General features: G+C 44.9%; 1 protein-coding gene across 2 annotated transcripts in view; it reads right to left on the reverse strand.

The window, feature by feature from the left end:
- GUCY1A2 (guanylate cyclase 1 soluble subunit alpha 2) overlaps positions 1-16,814 on the reverse strand; it is a 296,861-nt gene extending 280,047 nt beyond the window's left edge. Inside the window, exon 1 of one of the 2 annotated variants that reach the window (XM_074981844.1) lies at positions 16,481-16,814. In XM_074981844.1, the coding sequence (XP_074837945.1) occupies positions 16,481-16,717 (237 nt within the window). In that variant the 5' untranslated portion in view covers positions 16,718-16,814. The remainder of the gene's footprint in view (positions 1-16,480) is intronic. The other variant, XM_074981854.1, reaches the window with a different exon arrangement.
- Positions 16,815-23,480: the final 6,666 nt, after the last annotated feature.

Genomic DNA, 23,480 nt, shown 5'->3' on the forward strand with positions numbered 1-23,480 from the left:
ATCCCCCTTCTTGTTCATCTCTTTTCTGAGGTAAACAAACTGAATTGTTTCGATCTGCCATCCTAAGTGCTTTCAGACTCTGTCATCTTTGCTCAACCTCTCTAAAATGCCTCTACTTCTGCAATATCCTTCTTTGAGAAAGAGTAACCAGTACTGCACACAATCTTCTGAAGGAGGCCTCATTCAGGTCTGGATTAAATTTATCACTTGGCCTCTAGGTAAATACACATTTCTTGGCCCCTATCTTGTTGGAGAAGAGCACAGAAACTGCTTCTAGTGCCCTCCTCTCTCCTTGGCTCTGTTTGGAAAGGTAACGTGAGTCTAAGGGTACACTGACACTACAGGGAGTTCAATTTAGTATGCCCTAGTGAGGACATGCTAAATTGAATTTGCAGGGTACCACCGTCAACCACAATACTCCTGCCCCCTGTTATGAGTAAGGGAAGCCAATGCACGCACAGGCTCCTGTCAACCTCCCCTAGTGGAGATGGTGTAGAAGCCCAAAGTAAGGTATGTCAACTTTAGCTACGTAATTACCATAGTTGAAATTGCATACCTTAATTCAACCACCCACTCTCGTACAGACATGGGGATTTGTCTGCAAACTGAAAGAATTTAATTCACTTGAGTGAGTGACATTGGAACCTGGTCCACAGGGTCAGTGCTGCTCACTTAAGTGAGTGACGTCCTCTCAGTTTGCATACAAAGTCGCAGCAGTAAAACACAATTAATTTAATAGGTTTCAGCCTACACTTCAAACTTTGCACTGTAGGCATGCACCTGGTTTTCCCATGTGTTAATCCAGCCCTGGACACATCACTGATTTACATCAGAGTAGACAACAGGCAGACTGCAAGCCCAAGCCAGACACCCACGTGCTTCTGAACAGGCTCCAAAATCTTTTATCATCATTTGCAAGAGGGGCGGGGAGGGAGAGAGGTGTGCATGTACTATTTTCCCTGGAGTCTGGACCTGGACTATACCGTGATCAAGAAATCAGGACTTGGACAAAAAAAAAATCCTATCCCTGATTTATACAAACTAATAACTTCCATAGCACTTACTCACCTCACTGTCCCCAAGAGTGTACATGAACACTAGAAAGGAAGAAGACCCAACACAGTTAGGAATTCTAATGGGTAGCTAAGAGGTGAGAGGAGCAGGAAAATGGTGCCCTGAGCAAGCTGTATTTGGCACCTTTTGTTACTGCTCACTGAGCAATGGGTGGCAGCTCAAAACAAAGCAGCAAATGAAGGAGCAGGGCTGACGCTGCAGCTATCACATTGCTGGGAAGATGGAGCAGGGATGCATATGAGCACATGGCCTCTGCCTTGGAGCCCCTTTATTCCCTCGCCCAGTCATTCAGGTGGGTCTGGTCATTCTACAGCATCTTAACCTCAGCATGCACATGTGCCCCAACCATAGCACCCTAGGCAGCCACCCACCCGTAAAGCCAGCCCTGTGCCAGGGAGGGTTCCCTGACCCCCTGCAGTCCTTAAAAATGTCACCTTTTAGAAGTTAAGTGGCTTCTAGCTGTTCCACTGAAGCACGTCAGCAGTTTCAGTGTCATGTCCTTAAAAACACAAGCGCAGGAAAGTTAAGCACTGAAAAGCATAATTGGCTCAGCCAGAGACCACTTTGCTCTTATCACAATTTTTTTTTTTAAGGAATTCAGTCAAGTAATGGGGCCTCCTAGACTTTTGAGATGCTGCAAAGCTGCCTCCTAAACAAATCAGTTCTGTCCATTACAAAGGCAAGCCATCAGAGCGCTCAGCCAATTTAGTGCTTCACTGTTTAAAGGTTCACATTCTTGAAACTTAGTGCTCAGTTGGCTTCTGGTTACTGACAGATCTACTGCAGGTGATGAGGCTTTAATGAGGAGTGCCTCTTTGAATAAATTTATTACAAAACATGACAAAAAAAAATTCTGCACACAAGTGATTATAGACCTGTAAGCGAATGTCAGTTGGTGGGTTTGGATACTTTATGAGGGAAACTGGCCAAAGAGTCTGATTTCTGGCTATTACCATAATATTCATCCTGTCATTTTGAAATTTTCCCAAATCGTTCTTTGCTTAGCCGCTTGATCGCTGAAAGATTCCTAACAATAGCTTGTTGCCATTATATGCTGCAAGGTGGAAGCAAATTATACATGAGGTACCTGCTTGCTTCATTCTAAGCACTCAACCACATTCCAGAACCATGAGGGTATTGGGAGAAAAGCTGGGCAAATCACTACAGCTAGAGGCCTGCCAAAACCAGGGAAAGATGGAGGATCTGGTCTAAGATCTGTAGGCTCTTTTAGTGGTTAGTGGCACTTCAATGGCCTAACAAGGGGAATCCTTCTCCAAAGGCTATGATAAAGTCTGGTAGACAGAGGAAGCCAAGGAGAGGACATAGAAATGGGGCTAGAACCCAATTTTGCCAGTCTCCAACATCAGTCAGGTCCCCAGTGAAAAAGGGAGTTTTTTTTTTTTTATAAAGTAAATAAAATAAAATTAGATTGGTAATGTTTAATATTTTGCCATTTGATTCCTGAATCCTTAGAATGCGATCAGTTCACATTCTCAAGCTTTCTTCTGCAAATATGAGAGCCAGAAGCTTTTGTTTAAAAAAGTAAGCCAAAATTCTCATGCCGTCTCTTTATTCTAACAGCTGGGGCTCTACAGAAAAGAGCCAGCACACAAGACCTACAGGGGGGCAGGGGGGAAGGCGGGACAAGAGTGCTGTCAACAGGAGAACAAAAAGAGTTAACAAGAGGAGGCAGCACTGCCTGCAGTCCAGACCCAATGAGAACACTGGCTGGCTAGCTAGGATACAAGAACTTAACAGGGAGGTAAACCAAGCTGCCCAGTACCATATAATGAGCAAGTAGCAGAGCTGGGATTAGCACTCATCTACCCCAGGCTCATTTTTCCAGACCATACAGCCTTCTAACCAAGTCCCCTGTTGTATACTTTATGCGTAAACTGTTGTGAGCATACACACATGGACAACTACAAAGTACAGAAAAAACTGTGTGCGTGATAACTAACAACAGCACACATACTTTACCTTACCTATACAGTAGTGCGATCTCCTTGAAAAAATAAAATATGGAAAATAATATTTGTTGCATGTATCCAGCTGCCTTTCAACTAGACGGACCACAGACCGTCAAGATGGAAATTGCCTATTTTATCACCTTCCTGACAAGGAAGGATAAATATCCCAGGGTCCTATATATTATAGTACATGTAGGTAGGAATCACTTTACTTCTATTTGAATTTCAATCATGAAATCATTGGAAAAAGGAGACTATTCTGTGCTGCAAACAGAATACATTCTCCAAGTCACTACATAATGTGTGATCTATTTGTAATTCTAACCATTCATCTTTTAAAGTAACTTAAGCCTACTATGTAAAATCAGTATACTACGGAAGTCAGGTTAGAAATGAAGAGAGACATATTATGTCTATGTCTCTTCCCTCTTAATGAATCCCTTATGTTAAGAACATAAATTTTCAGAATGAAAATTATTTCAGTTCTATATGTTACACTGTATTGAGTAACTTATCCTTTTGAAGGATACTGATAAATTTCACTTCACTTTTTCCTTCACTTTGAAAGTTAAGTTACAGGCACTTGGGATTAAAATTCTTAACTATTTTATTCAAAGCACATTTGAACAGCATTTACAGTTAAGACTGAGGTGGGAGGTGAGGTGCTCACAAACAGGGAAGAACTTGCTCACAAACAGGGAAGAACTAGTAGAAGAAATAGAAGTGGGAGGGAACCTGGGCTGCAGCAACCATGAGATCGTAGATTTCAGGATCCGGAAGAAAGGAAGAAGGGTGAGCAGTAACATACGGACCCTTGATTTCAGAAAAGCAGACTTTGACTCCCTAAGAGACCGGATGAGCAGGATCCCTTGGGAAACGAAGATGAAGGGGAAAAAAGAGTTGGAGAACTGGAAATATTTTAAAGAAGTCTTACTGAAGGCACAGGAACAAACAATCCTGCTGCGCAGTAAGAAACGCAAACATGGTAGGCAACCAGCTTGGCTTAACAGGGAAATCCTTAGTCAGCTTAAATTCAAAAAGGATGCATACAAGAAATGGAAACGTGAACAGTTGACTAAGGAGGAGTATAAACATACAGCTGGAGAATGCCGGGCAGTAATCAGGAAAGCAAAAGCACAATTGGAACTGCAGCTGGCAAGGGATGTGAAGAGTAACAAGAAGGGTTTCTACAGGCATGTGAACAATAAATGGGTTATCAGAGAAGGTGTGGGGCCATTACTGGATGAGGGAGGTAACCTAGTGACAGCTGATGCAGGAAAAGCTGAAGTACTCAATGTTTGTTTTGCCTCAGTCTTCACTGACAAAGTCAACTTCCCCATGATGGTCCTAGATGATGCAGTATGGGAAGGTGGAGGGCAGCCATCTGTGGGGAAGGAACAAGTTCTTAGCTATCTAGAAAAACTAGACGTGCACAAGTCCATGGGTCTGTATTTAATGCACCCCAGGGTACTGAGGGAATTGGCAGAGGTCATTACTGAACCTTTGGCCATTATCCTTGAAGACTCTTGGAGATCAGGGGAGATACCGGATGACTGGAAGACAGCAAACATCATGCCCATCTTTAAAAAAGGAAAGAAGGACCATCCAGGTAACTATAGACCCATCAGCCTTACCTCAATCCCTGGGAAAATAATGGAGGGAATCCTCAAGGAATCCATTTTGGAGCACTTGGAAGAGGGGAAAGTGATCAAAAGTAGCCAACATGGATTCACCGGGGCAAGGCCTGCATGACCAAGCTGATTAGCTTCTATGATGAGGTAACAAGCTCTGTGGACATGGGGAAGTCAGTGAGTGTGATATACCATGACATCAGCAAGGCTTTTGATACGGTCTCCCACAACATTCTTGTCCATAAGTTAAGGAAATACGGATTGGATCCATGGACTATAAGATGGATAGAAAGCTGGCTTGATGGTAGGGCCCAACGGGTAGTGGTCAATGGCTCAATATCTGGAGGCGGTCTGCTTCAAGCAGAGTGCCGCAAGCCTCAGTTCTGGGGCCGGTGTTATCCAACATCTTTATTAATGACCTGGATGAGGGACTGGATTGCACCCTCAGCAAGTTTGCGGATGACACAAAACTAGGGGGAGAGGTAGATACGTTGGAGGGTAGAGAGAGAATCCAGAGGGACCTGGATAAATTGGAGGACTGGGAGAAAAGAAACCTGATGCAGTTCAATAAGGAGAAGTGCAGAATCCTACACCTCGGGCAGAAGAATCCCAACCATTGTTACAGGCTGGGGACCGACCGGCTCAGCAGCAGTACAATGGAAAGGGACCTAGGGGTTATGGTGGATGAAAGGCTGGATATGAGTAAACAGTGTGCCCTTGTAGCCAAGAAAGCTAACAGCATACTGAGGTGCATTAGGAGGAACATTTTGAGCAGATCTAGAGAAGTAGTTATTCCTCTTTATTCGGCACTGGTGAGGCCACATCTGGAATATTGTGTCCAGTTTTGGGCCCCCCAGTATAAAAAGGATGTGGATTTGCTGGAGCAGGTTCAGCAAAGGGTAACAAAAATGATTAAGGGTCTGGAGCACAAGACCTATGAGGATAGGTTGAGGGATTTGGGCTTGTTTAGTTTACAGAAGAGAAAACTGAGGGGTGATTTAATAGCAACCTTCAACTTCATGAAGGGGAGATCTAAAAAGGAGGGTGAGAAACTGTTCTCAGTGGTGTCAGATGGCAGAACAAGGAGTAATGATCAGAAGTTGAAGAGGGAAAGGTGTAGGTTAGATATTAGGAAAAACTACTTCACTAGGTGGGTGGTGAAGCATCGGAATGCGTTGCCTAGGGAGGTGGTGGATTCTCCATCCCTTGAGGTTTTTAAGTCCCAGCTGGACAAGGTCCTGGCTGGGATGACTTAGTAGGGGTTGATCCAGCTTGAAGCAGGGGGCTGGACTAGATGACCTCCTGAGGTCCCTTCCACCACTGTGATTCTGTGGGAGCTTTATTCTCTGCAAACTTCGCAAAAAGCTTATTGACATAATCATTGTGAAGTAATATAGGGCTGCTCTCAAGCTCCCACACTGGAAAATAATGTAGGCCTCATCAATAAAGGGTATTTGCCCTTATTTTGGCTATGTCTAGACTAGATGGTTTTGTCAGCAAAACCCATGGAGCGTCCACATTCCCGAGGTGTTCTGTCAACAGAACTCAACACTTTTGTTGACAGCCGTATGCTACTCCTCTTGAGGAATAATGCCTCTGTTGGCGGAAAGCCAGTCTGGGTGTTCTAGGGGGCCCTCTGTCAGACAGGGGTTCCAGGGCAACCAGCAGCCCTGTATCCTGTGCTCCCAGTTGGCCATTTTGTCAAGAAAGCAGCCGGGCAGTCCAGACGCACTCTGTCAGAGCGGATAGAAAAAGCAATCTGCTGGGTAATTTGGCCACAATCTGCCGACAGAAGTTTTGCTGGAATATATCTTCCTATAAAAACTTCTACGACATGACTGCTGGCTTGTTTTATTAGAATACAGGCTAAAATGGCTACCTCTGTCACTATTCAACAAATCCCTGTATTCTAGGCCTAGCCTTTGTTACTGGTATTGTTGCATACCCCAAGTATAAACAGGCAAAACTGCTATGCATGAACTTATACATGAGTCCAAACTAGATGATTGTAATGCCCCCTTCTATCTTATCTGTGATTTCCAGCCCTGCCGCTTGACATTGAAAAGAGCTGAGCCAGTGAAAACCATTTTTTGCAGTTTTGCCTGACTGCACTAGGAGACTGCACTGGTACAGCTATTCTGGTGTTTGATCACTAATGGCTGAAATCACCAGTCAAGCAGGGCCCTGTAACTGAACCCTCAAGTGGAGTCACTACAGACCGGAGGGGAGATGCTGTCCTCTCTTTATTCTGTGCTTCAGGACAAAGCTGTTTCTTAATTATAGAAATCTACAACGGATGATTTCAGAAACAATTTTTTTTCTGGATTTACAACATATTCAGGAATTCAGCTCATTTTACATAGGGAATTAGGCTTACCCCAGAATTCCATTAAACTATTTTCTTTTTTTATTCTAAGCAGAAAATCATGGGACACTTATGCAGGAGCTATCACAATAAATGGTCTAAGGATTAGGTTTGCAATACTTAAATAAAAGGTTCAACCCTCAGCAAGAATAATACAATCCTTCACTCTGAGGCGGATAATGAGTTTTAAACAGGGGATGAAGATCCTTTGCTTAAGATGTTAAACCCCCCAGATTTACCTATGGTGATTTTCATATCAGCAAGGTCTTGTTGGACTGTTTTAAGTTAATACTTCTACTGCTACAAACTATGCTGGAAGTTGGTTGTTTGCCTGGCTACTGGCCTTCCACCCCAGAAATGACTGCACATAAGAAGTGCTTTTGGATCCTTTAAACTGGAAGATACTACACAATGGTACGATGTTAAGTTTAATAAAATTAACCCTGTTAGCCTGCTGCTAACAGTTACTTCTTCAAAACAGTGTATACTCCTGACTTCAAGCATTCTAACTGGACGTGGTACCAGTGATATCCCTGAATTTTACTGATAGTTGTAGACTATTTCCTTTTAAAAAAAAATAATTCCTAAGACAGTAAGATGGCTCCTTCTAGTGCAGAGACCAACCCAGCCCACTATATGATGACAAATCAACCAAAATAGACAAGTTGGTAGCAACTGGGACAAAAATTCTTTCTTTGAACTTAACCTATTATTTAAGAAATGTATATTCTCCAACCAGAAAGCTAGGCAGGAATCTCTTCTTATAAACAATGACATTTGATCCATAATGATATTCTGATGGATTAATACCAAATCATGATACACAACAGCATGTAACATAATAAATGTGCAAATGTTGTAATTTCTCCTTCTGGTGGCTATCACCAGCTATTGTTACTACAGCTTGAACCTCTCTAATCCCACACTCTCTCATCTGGCAACATCCATAGTTGGCACGACTTTAGACAGACAACCAGTTATCATGGGTGTGGCCAAGTTTCCCATGGTCTCCTAAAGTTTGTTTACAGCCACCAGTCCTGGCTCTCAGTGTTCTGTGCTGTTATTTAGCTCTAATTTATCCCTACATGTCTTCTAAGAAATTCCGCCATGAAGCCTCCGGGGATTCCATGCTAGTCCCAAGCCTAGATAAAGGAGGAGGGTTGGTCAGATGAGTGGCAATGCAATGACCGTGAAACAATACAAATGAAATCTGATGCCAGTACAACTAAATGATAAAAGATGTCAGCTCAGACATCACCCGGATAAACAAGGTCCACGACACCAACCAAGTGATCGGAGTTGGGTGAATGAGTCAGCTGCTGAAAGAAAATTACAACTAACACATATGTTAAGGAAATAGCGAGAGAGGCATCAAACACCAACAGGCACTGAGCCCATGGTTGTTGATGATGATGATGTCTTCTAAGAGCCCAAGAAGCAGTGGAAGAGTTGTGCTAAATGTGCAAAACAATATTGACCTCCCATGGGCCAGCAGCTTCTCTCGTTCAGCCACTGTCAGGTCCCACGGGTGCCAGATGAGAGGGGTTCAACCTGTATCTATAGAAATAACTCTTTTATTTCTTGTAGTATAGGTTTTGTGCTTTGATACGGCAGGTTCAAGGTTCAAATCCAGCTAACAACTCAAGATCACAGAAGAAAAAAAAATAAGATACATTTTACATTTATGATTCACATCATTTTCAATGATTTTGCAACTCTTATTTATGAGTTTATATACTAATTTAAACTACAGACATCATTGCATATTCTTGGAAATGGGTATTGTATAGAAGAAGACAACTCTGAGATCAGGTTTTTTAATTGTAAATCTACAGCAGAGTTCAAAGCCCACTGAAGTCAATAGCAAAACAACTCCTGAACTCAATGGGCTTTGGATCAGGTCCTGAAACAAAGGAAAAGGTCTTGCATTTTAAAAAGTTTATCAGATTTGATTGCCAGTTAATGTCTATATTTCAAGATTCTATTACCTAAGCCATTCAGACAACAGAAGGAAGCAGAAATTTAAAAATAGATTTAGCGTCATGTAATACTATAATTTTCTTTCCAAAAAGAATCAGTTAAATGCCTAAGGGCATCACCTCCTCTGGACCCATGCCTAATTTCCAATGAACTAAGAGGAGTCCCTCTACACACCCATAGCCAGGTGGGTCTATCCTCCTTATGTGGGTACAACATATTTTACTTTCAAATCAGTGACAAATTAGTTTTTTATTTTAATTCTATTTTCAGCCCTCTGCCGGATACTAGTCAAAATAAAACTGGAGCAAATGTGAGAACTACTTCAAGGAATTACTGTCTTGTGGGATAATAAACTGCATTTTCTACACTATAAAACTTAATTTGATGGAGTTACAGTCCCATTGCCTTTTGTCAAAACCCTTGAAATGCTGAAATCTCTATACTGAAGGTGAACATAAGTTATTAATTATTATTATTATAAATGATATATGTCACCACCCCATCACAACATTAATCTCTCAAAACAGGGCATAGCAATAAATCTAGCAGCATAATAGGAATAGAATTTAACTTTGAGATGTACAGATCATTATGCCAGTTTCATGGAAGATAGTTCCATCCATGGCTATTAGCCAAGATGCTCATGAATGCAATTCCATTCGCCGGGTGTTCTGTCTCCATCTGCCACAAGCTGGGAGTGGATGACATAGGACAGATCACTGAATAACAACACAGTTTTGTTCATTCCCTTTGAGGCACCTGGCATTGGCCGCTGTTGGAAGACCTGATACTGGACAAGACGGACCTTTGGTCCAATACGAGTACGACCCATTTTTATGTATAGCTAACTTCTCACAAAACTAAGTCCAGTCAGAAGTGTGTGTAAATCCACTTACACTCTTGGATCTCTGGAATTTTTTCCCCACTCTTAGAAAATATGGGCCAGTCGAATAAGATAGGCTCCTACAGATGTAAATGACAATCGGATCAGGCCCAGAATGAACATGACCTTTTCCAGCCCTTTTTCAAATGTCTATATACTTAAAGAGCCTCTCCACTGATTTCAGTTCTATCAGAACTATAAAGGGAATTTCTTCTGTCCATGAATGGGAGACTTAAGGTACACAACTTCAATTGGGAGTTGCCTACCGCTTTGTGGGAATCTTGATGAGGGTTGCAAAAGAGCAGAGCCAAAGGGCCTTCTTAGACTTCAGTCATTGATATCCAAGTGAGCAGACTCTGTGGACTGAAAGGCCAGCAGCCACATTGCTCAGGGCTTGTTGTGTTGAGCAGCTGATTGTGGTTCCCACTATACATTATCTTTCACACTCAGCTGCCCCAGCACAATAGGACCTGGGCACAAAGTTCTTCCCAGTCCTTCAGACTGTATTGCCTGCTTCTTTCAGCTGTGTCTACTAGTGGATGTCATAATTGCCTCTATTCTCACTTCCCCTATGGTCAGCCCTTTGCACACTTGGTAAAACAGTACCTCAGGGTGGCAACAGGAGTCTCTTGAAATGATGACAATGTTCCCTGTGCAGATGGTCAGGTTGGGCAGGACAGGCCTGACCACCTGTCTTGTGTGACCTGGACATTCTGCCCTCTTCCACTTCTACACACTCCAGTCTCTTCCCTGCTCACAAGCACTCAGATGAGAGAGGACATAGAGGTTTGCTCATGTTACTTAGCACTGCATACTTTTCTCCAAACTACACAGAAACCGCTCTGTGAAAGTGGGGCCCAACTGTCCTCTCATTTACTTCAGTTAAAAGAACTGGGCTTATGATATGCTAACTCTAAACATTCGGTGTTTAAACAACCGTACTTTTCAAACAGCCTGCACCAAAATGTCAATGTATCAAAGGGAGAATACAAGGCAGCAATTCTGGAATATCTTTAGGACCATAAGATATAAAGGCCCTATTTTCATTGACATGAAAGTCACTTTATATGTACCTTGCAGGGTACAGAATCCATAAAGGAGTAGATTACATTTGCAGCCACTGCAAGGACCTTTATATGAAAGGAGCAGCATAAAGCAGTTGTAAGGTAAATGAGAATCGTGCCGCTTCGTGTTTTAAAATAACCTGATCTAGACAGCATCCACAAAGAGAACTTTTTAGAACAGGTATTTTAGAGGCAAGTTCAATCTGGTGATCTGAAAATGCAAGAAATTGGAGTGGGATGGCAGGGAGCAGTTCTTTGGGAGAAAAACTCCAGAAGTGGACAAAGTTGAAAGGACTGAATTACATTTTAGATTGCTGAAAATCAGTTTTAAAAAAATGCAAGTCTTTCTGTCTTCTGCAGAAAATGATACTTTGGCAATGGCAGCCTTTGACTAGACTGCCACATCTGGCAGATTACATACAATACAAAATTCGGTAGCCAATTTTTTTAACATATATTTTAGCAAAAAAATACCAAGTAGTTCATGGATGCATTTCTTTCCAGATGCATTTTGTTTTCCTTTGGCAAGTGTACTTTTTACTCACTATCTGTTTACTCCCTATCTTAGTTACATATTTAACAAGAGCTGGCAAGCAGCAACAACTGCATTGTTTCAAAGGGGCACAACAGTCCATTATGCTTTCACCTCTTATTTCATTCTGGTGCTCTTCATGTCACAGCTCTTCTACCCTAAGCTGCTATAGATTCTCTTTTGAGTCTCTCCCATTGACCACTTTTGCTCCTTGGATGCTCCTTCGCCCCTTGCATATTCCCTTGTACTCATCTCATACTCTATTCTTCTCTTCACAGATCAACTTTGTTGCCTCTGCTAACTCCTGACAAATATCACAACGGGAATCCCTCTGCAGACTCATAGCATTACACATAAATACCCTCCCTGCCCCACTCCACACATCAAAACAGATCCTACTCTGCATCCAAATCCTTGTCATCTTGGCATCAAAGTGTGAAGTATAACTCTATGGCTAAGTGCAAACACTGAAAGAGCTGCAGCATCTTTCAACTTTGAAAGCATTTAATACAGGAGAGAAAAGAGCTGCAGATCTCACTCTGAGAATGAAGACGCCCAGCTGTTCCCCAATGTATGTGATACTTCAGATTTAGCAGCCTGAAATAAAGAACAGACATTGCTCACCTCTCACCAATTTTATGCCAATGTAACTCAATTAACCTCAGTATAAACATTCCAGAATTACATTGGCATGTGGGAGAAAAAGAAATGGGTACAAAATATTCAATTTAGGGGTGATCTGTTGAAGACTGGTAGTCTTCTGAACAACGCACTACAACTGTAGCTGTGCTGCTGAGTTATCATCACTGAAAAGACTTTAAAAAATAAAATTGAATGCCGCATCTCCACAGGCAGCTTCTGTCAACAAAACTGGGCTTTTGTCAACAAAACTCCCCAAGCATCTACACAGTTAAAGCTCTCCATCAAGAGTCTTGTCAACAAAACTCAATTTTTCAGCTGGCAGCCTTACACCTGCCCAGCATCAGGTACAACGCCTCTGTAGACACTGCTGTCGACAAAGAGGGCTTCCGGTTCCCCAGGTAGCCCTGTTTGCAGAGCTTCTGGTCAGCCCTTCTGTCGAGAGAGGGCAGGACAGTCTGACTGCTCTGTCGACAGAGCAGCTTGCCCTTTCGAGCCCCTTTTAGGATTAGGCACAATCTGTTGACAGAGGTACTGCCCAGGTTTTCCTGTCGACAGAGGCTGCCCGTGTAGCTGTAGCCATAGTGTCTTGGACCAATTATCTTCTAGAAGATAGGTCTGTTTCTCCCATCATGTACATCATGCCAGTTTAACTTAGTGGAGTTACTCCTGATTTCCACCAGCATAAGTGAATCAGGCACCATATGTCTGGCTCTACCATGCTTAGATGAAATTAAAAAAGGAAATTTTTAGGTAAGAAAAATCCCACAGTGAAAGCTATTGGACCAATCTCCAGTGCAAACCAGTGGAAAACTGATTGCTTATGGTATTAAAAATAGATTGAGCAAAGCCTACACAAATATGAATGAACAAACATGTAATGACAGAAGCTGGACAAGATGACTCAACAGGTCTTCTCCAAACTAGATTTTATGATTCTGGTTTTATTCTTCAAACTAATGCAATGATTAACTAAAATTCATCTGTAAAACAGTAGCTGTCTTTTACAGCATCCCACTACAGGAGAAAACAAAATGAAACAGCAGTCATGTAGCACTTTAAAAACTAACAAAAAGATTTATGTGATGAGCTTTCATGAGATCTGAAGAAGTGGATCTGTCTCACGAAAGCTCATCACCTAATAAATCATTTTGCTAGTCTTTAAAGTGATACATGACTGCTGTTTTGTATTGTTAGAATACAGGCTAACACAACTACCTCTGTTACGCACTACAGAAGGTAACAGTTGAAGCTGTGAATATACAAGTGTTAAATTTTCCAACTATAGTAATAGTAGATATCAAAAAACACTACCTCAGAATATCAGGTAAAACTTGCTTCAGTTATACCTATATTACTATTACTACACTAAATAGCTTAATTGTTTTATAATTATGCAAGACAAGTCACCTGAGCTGCCCTCTATTAATTTCAGCATTACGAGATCAGATTCCCCCAGGGAAGTTTAAAAAAAAAAAAAACTAAGATAAAGTCTACATCAAAACTGCAAAGTTATTAACTATACAATGCACTAAACTTTCCTTGTTATACAACTGGTCTATTTCTGTATAACCAGTCCAAGTCATAATAAATAAAAAGGTGTACTGCATATTGCAAACAAAGCATCTCAGTGCCTCAGTAATACAATGACTGGAGATCAGACAGCTAAATAATTTCCAATGCCGAACATTAGAATGCAGAAAGGCATAGTGATTAGGGTTACCATTTAAAAAAGGACGCTACCTCTCAGGGGTGGCATCTGTATTAGTATCTACCAACTCACATTGTATTAATGTACTAGATATTCCCATGCTATTTAGCAGATATTATCTTGATTATGGATCAATATACTTAACTGTTGAAGCTAAAAATTGATACCTTAATGTGTTAGAATAATTGATGTCTTTAAGGCCCAAATATTCAACTGCTACTGGAATAGCCTCAGAAGTCTTCTGGGTCCTCATATGATTAGATAGCTAGATAGCTAGCTAGATAGGTCTATAAAATATTATATATAAAATTGTGGGAGCTCAACAGACTCACATTATATGAGAGAAAAAAATATTTTACATACAACAACAACAAAAACTTAAAACTAGAAATGATGGTCACTAATTTTAAAGCCTTCCAAACCAAGGGAGGTGTATATAGCTCACTCTATCCAAATTGATAATTAATGTTAATGATCATAGTATTTTAACAGTCTTCCTTAATTCTCAGATGTAGACATGCTGATCGTCAACTGTTGACTTAAAAAAACATTTTTAAGAGCCTGAGGTATTCAAACGGCACATATTTCTCAAGAAAAATGTATCATTCACTTGTTTTATAACAGAAAGCTCAAAATTTAACCTGGTTCAATAAGGATAAAACCTACATGTGAAAGGAGTTCACGTCTATTTGGGACAGGAAAACACATATGTGACGCTCTATGTACATTTTGAGTGAAATAGGAATTCTTCAGAAGATACATTGTCAACAGTTAGCTCCAATCATTAATCATATATCGTCACTCTTTTTAAAACAATTGCTTTTAAAAATACTGTAGATTTACTATTTTGAACACTATGCACAATGGAAAATCAAGCTGAAATTACAAATATGACTAATAGGACGGCTGAGGGTATTTTTATCTCCCAGCCCAATTACAAACACTTGATTTCTAATAGTAGTTCTTAAAACCTGATTTGAAGTTGCTTAAAATAATCAGATTAAACTAAAACAAACAAGGGGGGGCACTGCAATTATGCTAACTAATATGAAAATGTCTATTTCTCAGATGAGCCAGAGAACTACAAGAACAAATTACCAAGAAAAGTCAACATTAATTTTAATCAAAATAACTAAATCATTGCTTATATCAAAAACAAGTTCAGTGTTTTATTTAAAAAACACATTATGTACTCATAAACAGAATTTATGCAGTTATTTGTGATTCTACATGTAAATGCTATTGAATACTATGGAAGATTCCCAAAGATCCTGAATCTTTCCCAACATCTGTTCTTAGTATTTGGGAAATGCCCTCTTTTTATGGCTAGTAAAACAGGTGCCACATAAGCATGGACTGATTTTTCATATTCCTTCCCTTACTATAAAAGGCATGCAAGGACGACAAGCAGCAGCCTATTTTAAATGATCTATGCTAGGTGGTTTGCACAGGTTTGTAACTCCTCACTCTCCTGTCAGCCAAACTAGATTCCCCACAGCAGCTCTTCCCATTTTACTTACTGCTTAGCCCCTGTTTAAATCCAAATACCCCTAGTGGCACCAATTTCAGAGAGGAATGCGCCCCCCCCCCAAAAGGGTTTTGTATTTGCTTTGAGTTCCATAGACCAGCACACAGGGGAGGGAGCATAAGCCAGCCACTTTTCAGCAGAGGTCCACTGCTAAATGTAGCAGGGCTGCTTGTATATCAGAACAGTTGCCGCTGGAGTGGTCCAGAGCAGGGTGCCAGCTATGCAGCCGCAACAGAAATGAAATTTCACGCAGAGGCCACACTTAAGCGCCCGGCGTTGGGATGTAGTGCAAGGGATTACAATGCCATTGACATTTGACAGATTGTCTCTGCTCCCAAGCCGGCGGAGCAGCCCAGCCATAGGTGCTGGGACCTGGTGCAGGGAAGGCTGCTGTGTAGGGCAGAGCCCAGGGGACCTTCCCGGACTCAGCAGCACCAGCTCATGAGCCTCTAGGGGTGAGGAAGACCCAAGGCACTGTTGAGGAGGGGTATCTGCCCCCTGCCAAGGAGGATCAGGATTGGGCCCCTGCCCCCGGGAGAGCGCCAAAAGCCCCAGGAAAAGCGGTGTGCGGGGGGGGGGTTGCCGGGAAGAAGAGAGAACGAGCGACAGCCAAGGACCCCCCCGCTCGCCCAGCACTCTAGGAGCCGCAGAAAGCAGGGCCGGGCACCCCAGAGCGGGCGCCGCAGCCCCAGCTCCCCGCGGACAGGCGGCGCGGACGGAGCAGGGTTCGGGCAGCGAGGGCAGGGCTGTGGCCTCAGGCGGGGCGGAGCAGGGCTCGGAGCAGCGGGGCAGGCACACGGAAGGGCGGGGGCAGAGGGCTCCGGCAGGGGCAGGAGCTGAGCAAGGGCGGCGATGGAGGGATGCGGGGTCCGGGCAAGGGGGGGCTCGATCCGGGGGCTGTGGGAGGAGAGGGGAGGGGGCAGGACAGGAGCCAGTCGGGCTATGGGGGATGCTCGCGTAGGGGTCGGGGGAGGGAAGCGGGCTCGATGCGGGAGAGGCGCTGGGAGTCCGGGCAGGGCTAGATGGGGTCGGGGAGAGCCGCTGCGAGAGCCCCAAGCCGCCCGGCAGCGCGGCGCGGCCCCTGCCCCTGCCCAGCTACGCACCGCGGGAGCCGTCAAGCGGCTGATGCTCTGCCCCAGCGAGTCTAGGTTGACCCGTCGCCTGCGCGGAGCCCGGCGGGCGGCGGCTGCGAGCGGCGGGTCGGGCGCGCCGGGCGGGCTGCGACTGCCGTTCCAGCAGAGCCGGGCCAGGGGGCATTCGCCCTCCTCCTCCGGGCTGGGCTCCAGGCAGTCCGAGCCCAGCGAGCTGAAGGACTCGGAGGAGATCTTCCGGCGGGCCATGCTGCTGCGGGCGCCGGGCGAGCATCAGACGCGCACGGGCTGCGCGGCGCGGTGAGGAGCCGGGGCGCTGCTCATGGCGGGGCAGGTCGGGGTGGGAGTTCGTCCCCCGGGCCGGCGGTGCCGCGCGCTCCGCCAGGCTGGGCTGCTTTAAAGCAGTGGCCGCCGCCGCCGCGCGCAGCTTCTGCCTCCCGCCCGCCCCCGCCGGAACCACGTGGTCGCGGGAGGCTTCGCCTCGCCCGTCGCCGCAGCTCGGCCCGGGGGGAGCTGCAAGGGCACTTTCCCGGGACTCCCGCCCCGCCCCGTCGCACGCGGTGGTCAGACCCTTCCCCCGGCCGGCGGTGTGCGCTGGCCCGGCTCCTCTGCCCGTCCGCGCGAGGCTCAGGCCGGCTCCCCGGGCCTGGCCCTGCTGTGCACGTGGAGCCGTGCGGCGCTGGGGCTTTCACCTTCCCCGTGGTCTGCGTGCAGTGCCCAGAGCCGCGAAGCTCATCCGCCCCTGAGGGGCGCCCTGCTTTGCTTGGGCACCCCACCGCAGGGCTCGGACTGTCCACGCCGCCCCGCTCTCCCAGGTCGCTCTTCTCGCCAGTGCCTGGGCCGCCTCAGTTCCGCACTCACAGTTCCCGTAGGCTGCACTCCTCCCACACGCACATCCTGCGGGATGGGACTCTGGCCTGCACCCCCCCCCCACACACACACACATCTTGCGGGATCAGACTCTGGCCTGCAGCCCTCCCACACACACACATCCTGCACGATGGGACCCTGGCCTGCATACCCGCCCCCCACACACATCCTGCGGGATGGGACCCGGGTCTGCACCCCCCACACACACACATCCTGCGGGATCGACCCTGGCCTGCATCCCCCCCACACACACATCCTGCGGGATAAGACCCAGGTCTGCACCCCTCACACGCATATCCCAGGTGGAGGCCTCAGCCTGCATCTCTGCCACATGAACACATCCCGTGGGCTGGCACCCTGGGCTGCACCTTTTCCACTGACAAACATCCAAAGGGCTGGGACCCTGGATGCAACTCTCCTGCATGCCCACATCCCATAGGCTGGAACCAGTGCTGAATCCAGGTTTCAGACTCCGCTCCCTTTCCCTTCACCAGGTGGCTAAGCCAGGCCAGGATTCCCTTCTACCCAGCTGCAGTGTGAAAGCAATTGCCCTACCTGACAGACACACAAACTAGAAGCTTAGGACACAGCGCTAGATCCCTCTGTGACCTTACAGTCTTCAGTGGTTAACTGTGTCCTATGAAGAAAGGCACCAAATTGAGCAAGAGCTAGGGAATACAGAGCTAGGTACTTGTTTCATCCCTGACTCGTTGTCGGGTATCCTGAAAGGGCCAAGCTTTTATAACCCTATGGCTTACAATGATTTTATTCCTGGTTGACATGGAGAGTAACTGAAGAATCAGGCCTTCCGTGCTCTGTGAGAGCAAGTAATCCTAATGAATCGCAGTATCCCTTTCAAAGTCACCTGTTGAATGATTTTGATTTAAAGTCATCTAATATTAACACATAGTAAAAGATGTATCATATTTATCATAAAGATATACTGAAAGCAAGTGCCTTCTGCAGCCCTGGCAGAAAATAGCTCATATGAATAATAAATCTAGTTACATTTTGGAGGAGAGGCTTACTAAAGGCTGCAAAGATTACTTTAGTTCAGATCACACATCCAGCTGTTGAGCAAGTCAGTTTCTTCTATCTTCTCTTTTTCGCCTTTATTGGAAACTCTAATTACAGGTGTTTGTTTATTTATCAACTGCTTTTTTTCCCCCTGAATCAGTGCTGGACAGCTCCATTTCTTAAGAGGAAGATGGTTTCTGCTCTGCAGCTGTAGTTGCTGCTAACAGAGCAGAATTCTGTTATTACTCATCTTGCTAGTTGTTTGCTGCCAAATAAGAACTTTCTGAATGTCACTCAAAAGGTGAAGAATTATGTAAATAGTTTTGTAATACACTGTACTTTGTCATCAACTCCAACACAATAGTTCATTATTCCACTTTTGTACTAGCATCCCATCCACTAACCAATTATTTATCCAGGGAAGCACATGCAGCAATAAAATGCAGGCCTCATACCACCATTCACATGCAACGTTCTTTTAAAAAGTGCTAACCAGAGCTTTGGGATGTGTGACACCTTTGAGTATAGTGAATGGAAAGCTATCTCATCATCACTTCCCCCACCCTCACCCACACATTCCCTTTAAAGAAAAGTTAAGCCATAGAGCTAATAATTTCACAGATTCTACCTATGTATAAATGTGATGTGAATTTTATTATTTCATGCTGGCAACAAATAGCAGAGTCCTCTTTGGTTTATTTTTAACTGAATCACATTTTTTTTGGTTGGGGGGATTTTCAGAAATGTATTTTGGGGGTGGGTTTCCTAGCTGTTTAGGTTGTGGTTAGATATTACTGTCTGTATGTCACATTCTCATTCTACCAGTTACTGATAAACCTCAGGAGAGAGAATTCCTGATCCAAAACTCATTGAACGGATCTTAAGGAAGAGGGCCATAGACAGCACACGTCATAGCACAATGAGTCTAGGTGTCTGACTGGGACAGTGGGGAGAGCAGGAGTAAAAGCTGCAGCTGGGGTTTTCTTTTCAGTTTCATCCCCAAAGTTTCCCCTGGCTGGACAAGTTTTCATTACAAAGGGTTTAGAAGAGGGTGCATATGGTTGGGGGAGAGGATATTTTCCCCAGTAAAACTAGAGAATGGATCCCAGCCATGCTTCACTTCTTCCCCCTTCCTGCTTCAGACTCAAACTCAGGTTAAACCATGTGCACTAAGAGCATGTGCCCAGACCTCCCATCTCAAAGGGGGCTTCCAAGCACTAAGAAGGAAAAAGAATGCTGTATTGCTATGAGCCCACGTACCAGGTTGTAATGCTACCCATTCAAATTGATTGGATTTGGTCCAATTACCAGCCTTAGGGGATAGTAGCAGGTGTGTGTGTATGATGCCTGCAGTTCATGGCCCTCAGCAATGTCACAGTTGCATAACCAGGGGAGCTGTGGGAGACAAGTACTTGGATAAGATTTTCAGGGACACAACAGAATGGTTTCAGCCAGTGGACCTATCAGACTTGCCTGGCTCCAGGGCAAGGCAAGTGGAGCTCTGGCGGAAGGCATGGGACCTCAGGTGTTAGGGGCCTTGGTAGCCCTCAGTACACCCTGAGTGCACCATATCTACCCCAAGCAGCCCAGTGCTGCCCAGAGTGCAACAGGCAGGAATCCAGACGCAATTTAAAGGGCCTAGGGTTCCAGCTGAGAGCCCCTGGTCCTTTTGAAGTACCAGACCCTCTGGCAGTTGCACTCTTTGCCCCATGCCTCCTCAGCAGGCCTGAGTTTGGCAGCTGCTGTGCTCCTAAGGAGAATGGAAGTCTCAGGGAGAGAGGACATCAAGCTGGAGCAGAAGAAAACAATTCCAGACTTGGGAACTTCCTTCCAGCTCTCATCATGGCAGCCTGTTGCATTGAGGATACCCCTTCTGGGGCAGGAACCCCAGTTACAAAGAAGAGCTAGAAAATAATGTAGGATTCAGTTGTTAGACAACTAGATGATTGGGTTTATGATGACCAGGAGAACCACATGCTAACCTGTCTGCCAGATGAAAGGTTGCAGAACTCATGAGTCATCTAGTTCAGTAGTTCTCAAACTTTAGCAACCCATGGACCTCCATTTTGATTTAAATTTTTGTGGACCCCAAACTTCCTGCTTAGGTCCAAGCCCTGCCCCCCTCTGTTGTTTCCCCAAGGACACACCCTACTCTTCTTCACACCTCCTGTCCTGAGCATTCCCCAGCTCCATTCTTCTCCTTCCCTCCTAGTGCCTTCTGCATGCCCTTGCACAGCTGTTCTGCTGTATGCAGGAGGCACTGGGAGGGAGGGGCAGGAGTGGAGGGATGGAGAAGGAGCTGATCAGCAGAGCTGGCAAATGCTCTTACCCTCATGGACATCTAGGGATTTGTGGACCCCAGTTTTAGAAACTCTGGTCTAGACAGGCTTACATGTAGTGCTGTGAGGAAGAATGAGGTAGGAGAGAGGTCCGTCTGTCCAAATTCAGGCTGCTAGGTAAGACGTAGTCCAGCACCTCCATGCTGGCGTTCTCTGAAATGTTTCCATTTCCATTGCGGGGCAAGGAAGACAGAACTGCAGAGTTTCAGTGAATGAATGAGACAACATTTTAGTGAGAACAGTTTTAGGTGTATTAGGAACCAGGGGATCTTTTGGGAAAGGAGGGACCAATACAGGAAGGAGGAGTTCCACCTAAACTAAAATGGAACCAGATTATTGGATCGTAAAATTAAAAAGGGTGTAGGGGATTTCTAACATTAAAGGGTAGGGGAAAGCCAACAGGTGTAGGAAAACATACACTTCAGACAGAGACATCCATTAGGAATAAATATATTACAAAGGAATTCTATATCCTAGTAAGGGGATTAGGAAATAATTTGGTGAAGTACAGGTAGGAACTAGTGCAGAATAGTCAAGCATAAAAAAATGTCTTTTAAATAGAACACGTGTAGTAATGAGAGGTTTGGTATAAGACTAAAGGCCTAGAACAACAGTCAGTGCTTTGTTAACATACAGCTAAGTGAAAGGCCTCAAGCCTGAACAATGGTGGGTTAAAGCAAAAATTGTGAACTAGGTAGATTCTGCTCACAGGAATGCAGCAAGAGACAGAGCTGAGCAAGAGTCACAGGACCTAAAAGCACATAAAAACACCTGAAAGCACCCAGAGCCAGGCACTTAGTGATACACACAAACACATCCTGCTTGGTACCATGCACTCCCCGTGCCCTCCCCATAAATAACAGCTTACCACCAGGTGCATTCTGACCCAAGTTCAGGAACAGCTCTTAATGACAGCATGATGGATAGCGTTGTTTTGATGGTACCACCTCTATCCCCCAAGTTGATGGGTAGATTTAGTTACATGGAGGGGCATCGATGTATTACTATGAACGAGTTGTACCTGGATAAGTAACTTGTTTATACCTGTGTATAAAAGTGTGTGTAACAGGCTGTGTCAAGTGACCTAGGGGATGACGGAGCCCCTTGCAATAAACTGAGTCACGTCCATTGTCACAGCATATGCATGTACCAATGTAAACTGTTAAGTCATATTGGGGACTCATGAGCGTGTTGGAGATCATATGTCAACAACAATAAACCTGGTTCCAGTGCCTTCTTACCTCACTTGATTTGTGGTTCTTGGGAGCTCTCCGATGTCTGCAATGTTGGCTAACTTCAGGGTCTACACTGTTGTCCAAAGAGAGCACATGCACACAGCCAAAGTGATTAACATCAAAGGGAGCAAACTGAACGTCTGAGCACCATTCCAGTAAAAACTCCCAACAACAACATGAAGGCAAAAAGTCGAATATTGACAACATATACATGTACTTATATGAAAATGCTAGAAGTCTAAATAGTTGAATTTGAGTGCCTGGTCTTCAATGAGGATTGATGTAATAGGCATCACGGAAACTTAGTGGAATGAGTATGTGGTAATACCATGGTACACAATAATAGGCACAACAGAGTAAATTGGGCTGGTAGGGGAATGGCACTATATATAAAAAATTACAGAGGTAAAGTAAAATTCTTAAATGAATTAAATTGTACCATAGAATTTCTATGAACAGAAATTCAAATCTTGAACAATAGTGTGGCAGTAGAAATAGACTACCAACCACCTGACCAGAATGGTGGTGATGACTGTGAAATGCTCAGGAAGGTTAGAAATACTACAGCGCAGAGCCTGATCCCTGGTGTTCCCTATGAGGTTAAAGCCCTAATCCCTGGTGCCCCTTAGAGGGCTGAAGCTGGGAGCAGCCAAGGCTGAATTCCAGAGCCTCCAGCCCCAGTGCTCCCCAATGGGCAGAAGACCTGAGACCATAGGCAGAGCTGGGGAGACACAGGGGTGTTGCCCTTACAAAAGTGGGGCAACCCCAGTGCAGCCCCACCCCCACACTGCTATCTTTCCCTGCCCACAGCCAGGTCAGATATGGGAATCCAGAGCTGGGCAGTGTGTGACAACTGCTGCTCTGGCAAGGATGGCATTCCCTCATCTCCTGCTACTACTGGTGCAGGGAGTTGAAGCTGCTCCTCACTCCCAGCTTCCGTTGCTCACACATCTGGAAAGAGCTGCCTGGATGGCAGAGCCCTTGGGGAACAGGAACCATGGGGGACCTTTCCAGCACACCACCCCTGCTCCCCCCATCTCCCTGCACCCTCTGCCCATGTACCACCCTTAGCTACACCATTGCCTACTCCACAAGCTACATCTGTACCATCACACATCCCCTAGCTATCCCTTCTCTGCACTATGAGCTACACTAAAAACAACAAAAAGCCACCATGGCTAAACAGCAAAGTAAAACAGGCAGTTGGAAGAAAAGGCACTATTTAAAAATTTGACGTCAAATCCTACTGAGGAAAATATAAAGGAACAGAATCTGACAAGTCAAATGTAAAAATATAGTGGGGTAGGCCAAGAAAGAATTTGAAGAGCAACTAACTACGGATGGGGCAAGGGTACATTACAAGTAGGAGGCCATCCAAAAGGGCAGTGGGGCCACTGGACAATCGAGGGGCTTAAGGAGCACTCAAGGAAGGCAGGACAATTTCAGAGAAGCTAAATTAATTTTTTGTCTGCCTCTGCTGCAGAAAATATGATGGAGGACCCCATACTCCAGCCTTTTTTAGGGGACAAGTCTGAGGAACTGTCCTGCAGT

This window comes from Carettochelys insculpta, chromosome 1 (genome assembly GCF_033958435.1).
Source record: "Carettochelys insculpta isolate YL-2023 chromosome 1, ASM3395843v1, whole genome shotgun sequence".
Taxonomy (NCBI): domain Eukaryota; kingdom Metazoa; phylum Chordata; order Testudines; family Carettochelyidae; genus Carettochelys; species Carettochelys insculpta.